We start from the raw sequence: 7,500 nt of genomic DNA on the forward strand, positions 1-7,500 counted from the left end.
GTTGGTCATTTCTCACCTGAAAAGCTGTCTCTGCTCTGTTATCTGTTGGTCATGTCTCACCTGAAAAACTGTCTCTCTGCTCTGTTATCTGTTGGTCATGTCTCACCTGAAAAACTGTCTCTCTGCTCTGTTATCTGTTGGTCATGTCTCACCTGAAAAGCTGTCTCTGCTCTGTTATCTGTTGGTCATGTCTCACCTGTAAGGCTGTTTCTCTGCTCTCTTATCTGTTGGTCATGTCTCACCTGTAAGGCTGTTTATCTGCTCTGTTATCTGTTGGTCATGTCTCACCTGAAAAGCTGTCTCTCTGCTCTGTTATCTGTTGGACATGTCTCACCTGTAAGGCTGTTTCTCTGCTCTCTTATCTGTTGGTCATGTCTCACATGTAAGGCTGTTTCTCTGCTCTGTTATCTGTTGGTCATGTCTCACCTGAAAAGCTGTCTCTCTGCTCTGTTATCTGCTGGTCATGTCTCACCTGTAAGGCTGTCTCTCTGCTCTGTAGTTCTGTCATCAGGCTCTCCCAGTCGTCTCTGGCTTTGGTCACCTTCTCCCTGACCACCTGCGTCCCATCAGCCCCTAGCACCTGGCTCAGATGCTCTCCGCACATGACCACAGCGTTTAGTCGAGTCTGAGCCTGCTCCTCGTCATTTAGGAACTCCTGCAACAACAAAGAGGTGTGTCAGCGTAAATGCGTCATTAATGCTAAAGCTGTTAGCTGTTATGTTTGTGTCAATGGGAAAAGAGCTAAAGCTATTAGCTGTTGTGTTTGTCAATGGGAAAAGAGCTAAAGCTATTAGCTGTTGTGTTTGTGTCAATGGGAAAAGAGCTAAAGCTATTAGCTGTTGTGTTTGTCAATGGGAAAAGAGCTAAAGCTATTAGCTGTTGTGTTTGTCAATGGGAAAAGAGCTAAAGCTATTAGCTGTTGTGTTTGTGTCAATGGGAAAAGAGCTAAAGCTATTAGCTGTTATGTTTGTGTCAATGGGAAAAGAGCTAAAGCTATTAGCTGTTGTGTTTGTGTCAATGGGAAAAGAGCTAAAGCTATTAGCTGTTGTGTTTGTGTCAATGGGAAAAGAGCTAAAGCTATTAGCTGTTGTGTTTGTGTCAATGGGAAAAGAGCTAAAGCTATTAGCTGTTGTGTTTGTGTCAATGGGAAAAGAGCTAAAGCTATTAGCTGTTGTGTTTGTCAATGGGAAAAGAGCTAAAGCTATTAGCTGTTGTGTTTGTGTCAATGGGAAAAGAGCTAAAGCTATTAGCTAGGGATGCAACGGTACAGTTTTGCCACGGTTCGGTTTGTATCACGGTTTTTGGGCCAAGGTAACGGTTCGGTTTCAATATATCAATATTATCTTGGCTCTAGCATACAGGAGGTTATATTTGCCTTTTCTATTTCAAATCAACAATGTGCTTCTACTTACACTTGCAGAGAAAATATTAAATGCATAGCCAGACACAGATGAAGCAGAATCACAAAAATGTATTATAAGAAAAGAACACCATCATTGCCTTCTGTCATAAACAGGCAATATTATCCATAGTGAAGTGCAGCATAAAGTAATGTGTTATTTATTTATTATACCACTGCTTGGTCAAATTTCCTATTGTGGTGCGCTATTTGAAACGTGCATTATTTTTCTATATACCGCACGGCTATGATGTATTTCCCTTCTTTTGGGCTTATTACACTTGAATATGAATTCGCCAATGTGAATGTAACGGTAAAAACAGCAATGTTGCATCTAAGACAGCGGCAATATAAATGAAAATGATAGCCTACTAGCAGTGGTATAAGCGGGATAATCAACTCCGCGCCCTGTGCGTTTCTAGGAAAATAATGTAGGCTACTTATCGAAGTGTCCGCCTGCGGCGTCGGGTCCTATTACCACTTCGAACGTGCATTATTTTCCTATAAACGCACGGCGCGTCGTTGATTATCCCTTACCTGTTGTCTTACAGAACATACAGCCCTTTTGTAATGTTAAGTAGGTTGCATAAAATGTAAACTTTAAAAGTCACTTTTTCAACTTCTCTCTTACACACTTCGTACAGTTCAGGAATCTTACTGCTGAAATGCGTGCCGGAGGGGATATTGAAGCGATGATCGAGAACATTTATCATGTAGCGAAATCCCATACCCAAAACCACCGTATAGGCAGGACATCATGTCTTTTCCTATGAACACGCCAATCGCATTCGTTATGTCTTTGTGTTTTTGGGAATTATAGGAATATTGTTGCCGAAAGGCTGCAGCAATGGATGGTTGGGTTTTCGGTGGCAAACTAGCTCTCCGTGCTGCTCCACTAAAGGTTACAGCCGGGTGATGATGGCGCAAATGGGCGGGCCGACATGTTGGATGTGTTGCCTTTATTAGGTGATCGTTGTGAAGCAGTGCTTGCACACTGTGCTTTGTTTACTGACGGTCTTTTTGACTTGTTCGTAGGCTACTTCGAATGTCGCCATGATCGTGCAGCCGCCGGTAAAGTTTGTTTCTTCTCACATGACTCCTTCATTTGCATTTCAACGTGCTTATTGGGTCTTGGGAAATTCAGTAAAATTCTGATTGGTTGTTGCAAGGTTGACGAGAGGCAAGCTGAACAGTCAGAGAAAACTCATCCCCCGGGTCCTAAGCACTCCTTGCTATCGCTCCCAGGCTACGCGCGTGCAATAACCTTGTATTAAATAAAAAGTTTAATGTCGCGTATACCGAAATATTGCGGTTTAGGTGAGTCTATTGAACCGAACAGGCCAAACCGAACGGTTCAATAAATTATTGAAAACCGTTGCATCCCTACTATTAGCTGTTGTGTTTGTGTCAATGGGAAAAGAGCTAAAGCTATTAGCTGTTGTGTTTGTCAATGGGAAAAGAGCTAAAGCTATTAGCTGTTGTGTTTGTCAATGGGAAAAGAGCTAAAGCTATTAGCTGTTGTGTTTGTCAATGGGAAAAGAGCTAAAGCTATTAGCTGTTGTGTTTGTCAATGGGAAAAGAGCTAAAGCTATTAGCTGTTGTGTTTGTCAATGGGAAAAGAGCTAAAGCTATTAGCTGTTATGTTTGTCAATGGGAAAAGAGCTAAAGCTATTAGCTGTTGTGTTTGTCAATGGGAAAAGAGCTAAAGCTATTAGCTGTTGTGTTTGTCAATGGGAAAAGAGCTAAAGCTATTAGCTGTTGTGTTTGTCAATGGGAAAAGAGCTAAAGCTATTAGCTGTTGTGTTTGAACTTGGCCTTTTCACCCCGCCAGCTCTGGAGCAAAACAACTCCAACAGGGGCAGAAGCAGTCAAGCAGCATACGGCACTTCAGTCATCACACACACACACACACACACACACACACACATGCAGGGTGATGGGGGGGGGGGGGGGTCAGTCGCCAAACCGGGTGGCGTGGGTCAGTGGAGCAGAAACATTGCTCCGCATTCACAACTCCTCCCCCCAGTAAATAAAACATGCACAGCCCCCCAGTAAATAAAACATGTACAGTCTACTTCCCCCCTCTTCTCCTCTCTCTCTACATCCCTTTCTCCCCTCTTCTCATCTCTCTATACCTCCCTTTCTCCCCTCTCTCTACCTCCCTTTCTCCCCTCTCTTCTCCTCTCTCTCTACCTCCCTTTCTTCCCCCTCTCTTCCTCTCTCTCTACCTCCCTTTCTCCCCTCTCTTCTCCTCTCTCTCTACCTCCCTTTCTCCCCTCTTCTCCTCTCTCTATACCTCCCTTTCTCCCCTCTCTCTCTACCTCCCTTTCTCCCCTCTCTTCTCCTATCTCTCTACCTCCCTTTCTCCCCCCTCTCTTCCTCTCTCTCTACCTCCCTTTCTCCCCTCTCTCTTCCTCTCTCTCTACCTCCCTTTCTCCCCTCTTCTCCTCTCGCTACCTCCCTTTCTCCCCTCTTCTCCTCTCTCTATACCTCCCTTTCTCCCCTCTTCTCCTATCTCTCTACCTCCCTTTCTCCCCCCTCTCTTCCTCTCTCTCTACCTCCCTTTCTCCCCTCTCTCTTCCTCTCTCTCTACCTCCCTTTCTCCCCTCTTCTCCTCTCGCTACCTCCCTTTCTCCCCTCTTCTCCTCTCTCTATACCTCCCTTTCTCCCCTCTTCTCCTCTCTCTCTACCTCCCTTTCTCCCCTCTCTCTCTACCTCCCTTTCTCCCCTCTATTCTCCTCTCTCTACCTCCCTTTCTCCCCTCTTCTCCTCTCTCTGTACCTCCCTTTCTCCCCTTTCGTCTCCTCTCTCTAACTCCCTTTCTCCCCACTCTTCTCCTCTCTCTCTACCTCCCTTTCTCCCCCCTCTCTTCCTCTCTCTCTACCTCCCTTTCTCCCCTCTCTTCTCCTCTCTCTCTACCTCCCTTTCTCCCCTCTTCTCCTCTCTCTATACCTCCCTTTCTCCCCTCTTCTCCTCTCTCTATACCTCCCTTTCTCCCCTCTCTCTCTACCTCCCTTTCTCCCCTCTCGTCTCCTCTCTCTAACTCCCTTTCTCCCCTCTCTTCTCCTCTCTCTCTACCTCCCTTTCTCCCCCCTCTCTTTCTCTCTTTCTACCTCCCTTTCTTCCCTCTCTTCCTCTCTCTCTACCTCCCTTTCTCCCCTCTTCTCCTCTCTCTACCTCCCCCTCTACCCCTTCTGATTCCCCCTCTCCCTCTTTTCTCTCCCTCTCCTTTTTTCTTTCAGCCTCTCTGTCTCATCTTTTCCCTCTCTCCCTCTTTTTCTTTCTCATCTTCTGGATGGGTAATGATGTCAGTAGCTAATGATATCAGTAGCTGTAGAGTAATAATGTCAGTAGCTAATGATATCAGTAGTTGTAGGGTAATGATGTCAGTAGCTGTAGAGTAATGATGTCAGTAGCTAATGATGTCAGTAGCTGATGATGTCAGTAGCTGCAGGGTAATGATGTCAGTAGCTGATGATGTCAGTAGCTGTAGGGTAATGATGTCAGTAGCTAATGATGTCAGTAGCTGATGATGTCAGTAGCTGCAGGGTAATGATGTCAGTAGCTGATGATGTCAGTAGATGTAGGGTAATGATGTCAGTAGCTGTAGGGTAATGATGTCAGTGGCTGTAGGGTAATGATGCCAGTAGCTAATGATGTCAGTATCTGTAGGGTAATGATGTCAGTAACTGCAGGGTAATGATGTCAGTAGCTGTAGAGTAATGATGCCAGTAACCACAGGGTAATGATGTCAGCAGCTGTAGAGTAATGACGTCAGTAGCTAATGATGTCAGTAGCTGTAGAATAATGATGTCAGTAGCTGATGATGTCAGTAGCTGTAGAGTAATGATGTCAGTAGCTAATGATGTCAGTAACTGCAGGGTAATGATGTCAGTAGCTGTAGTGTAATGATGTCAGTAGCAGCAGGGTAATGATGTCAGTAATGACGTCAGATGACCCGTCTCTCTGTTAAATCTCCTAGGGACATGCTACCCAGTGTGTGTGTGTGTGTGTGTGTGTGTCAGTGTGTGTGTTGTGGACAGGTCTGTGTGTGTGTGTGTGTGTGTGTGTGTGTGTGTGTCTCACCTGTATTCTCTGTAGGCTGGCGGTGGCGTCGTGTGTGTTCAGTGGGGCGTCGAAGCATCTTGCGGTGCTGATCTGGGCGTTGACCAGCCACTGCTGGAAGTCCCGTAGAGTGGAGCGGAACCGCTGTTCCAGAAGCTTCTGCTTGCTCTGGCACTCTCTAGACGCACGCAGACTCAGGCTGACCAGGACACACACACACACAAGAGACAGCACAGCTATGTTATGACCCTGTCACACACACACACACACACACACACACACACACACACACACACACACACACACAAGAGACAGCACAGCTATGTTATGACCCTGTCACACACACACACACACACACACACACACACACACACACACACACACACACACACACACACACACACACACACACACACAAGAGACAGCACAGCTATGTTATCAAAGTTGGACAGTTAAAGCTGAAGTTGACAGACAGACAGACAGACAGGATGAGACAAAACACATTAATAGACATAAACATGGGCACCCAAATAAACAACGCACATTAACAGACATAAACATGGGCATCCAAATAAACAACGCACATTAACAGACATAACACATTAACAGACAAAACTTATTAACAGCCATAAACACATAAACAGACAAAACAAATTAACAGACAAAACACATTAACAGACATAAACATGGGCACCCAAATAAACAAGAGGCAAACACAGCGAGCACAACTGATGGGGGGGGGGGGGGCAACTGACAGAGAAGACAACAGACTTAAAAGTGTGTGTACAGTAGAGATGCGCATGTGTGTACAGTAGAGATGCGCATGTGTGTACAGTAGAGATGCGCATGTGTGTACAGTAGAGATGTGCAGATAGCGGTTACAGCCGCGGACTCGGCAGACTCTGCAGTGTGAACGCGGCTGGAGAGGGAGGGGTGGATATGGAGCGAGGGATGAAGAGAGGAGAGGGAGGGGTGGATATGGAGCGAGGGATGAAGAGAGGAGAGGGAGGGGTGGATATGGAGCGAGGGATGAAGAGAGGAGAGGGAGGGGTGGATATGGAGCGAGGGATGAAGAGAGATGAGATGGAGAGGGAGGGGTGGATATGGAGCGAGGGATGAAGAGAGATGAGATGGAGAGGGAGGGGTGGATATGGAGCGAGGGATGAAGAGAGATGAGATGGATGTGTTGAGACTGGAAACAAAAGCAGGTGAAGCAGCATTCCCCCTCCTTTCTCTACCTCTCTCTCTCATATATCTCTCTCCCCCTCCTCTCTACCTCTCTCATCTCTCTCCCCCTCCTCTCATCTTTCTCTCTCCCTCTCTCTCCCCCTCCTCTCATCTCTCTCTCTCCGTCTCTCTCCCCCTCCTCTCTACCTCTCTCTCTCATCTCTCTCCCTCTCTCTCCCCCTCCTCTCTACCTCTCTCTCATCTCTCTCCCTCTCTCTCCCCCTCCTCTCTACCTCTCTCTCATCTCTCTCCCTCTCTCTCCCCCTCCTCTCATCTCTCTCTCTCCCTCTCTCTCCCCCTCCTTTCTACCTCTCTCTCTCATCTCTCTCTCTCTCTCTCTCTCTCTCTCTCTCTCTCTCCCTCTCATTCTCATCTCTCTCTCCCGCTCTCCTCATACAGCTGGTATTAGATGGTCATGCTGGTGACCAGCCTATCAAGCTTGACATTGCTGGTGTGAGATGGTCATGCTGGTGACCAGCCTATCAAGCTTGACATTGCTGGTGTGAGATGGTCATGCTGGTTTGCTAGAATCACCGGCATAAGCTGGCATGTGCAGTTAAACCAGCAATGTAGACCAGTTTTGCTGGTCTAGCTGGTCAACCTTTATTGGGTGGTCAAACAAGCTGGTCAACCAGCAAACCACCTTAAGCTGGTCAGGCTGTTTTTTCATCAGGGTCCATCTAACAAGCTGCTCAACAAATAGGTAGCATAGCCACAGCTAGCCGGTTAACATAGTGAACCAAATAGGCCTGTTAACACAATGAAACCAAATAGGTAACACAGTCACAGCTAGCCAGTTAACACAATGA

The 7,500-nt window shown here is 46.5% G+C and overlaps 1 protein-coding gene across 1 annotated transcript in view; it reads right to left on the reverse strand.

Moving 5' to 3' along the window:
- The window catches only part of syne1a (spectrin repeat containing, nuclear envelope 1a), a 188,354-nt gene that overhangs the window by 177,998 nt on the left and 2,856 nt on the right, over positions 1-7,500 (reverse strand). The window contains exons 3-4 of the mRNA XM_062550345.1: positions 5,486-5,663; positions 473-655 (exon numbers count right to left, since the gene is read on the reverse strand). Coding sequence (XP_062406329.1) covers positions 473-655; positions 5,486-5,663 — 361 coding nt within the window. The remainder of the gene's footprint in view (positions 1-472; positions 656-5,485; positions 5,664-7,500) is intronic.

The sequence above is a fragment of the Sardina pilchardus genome, chromosome 12 (assembly GCF_963854185.1).
Source record: "Sardina pilchardus chromosome 12, fSarPil1.1, whole genome shotgun sequence".
NCBI classification, from domain to species: domain Eukaryota; kingdom Metazoa; phylum Chordata; class Actinopteri; order Clupeiformes; family Clupeidae; genus Sardina; species Sardina pilchardus.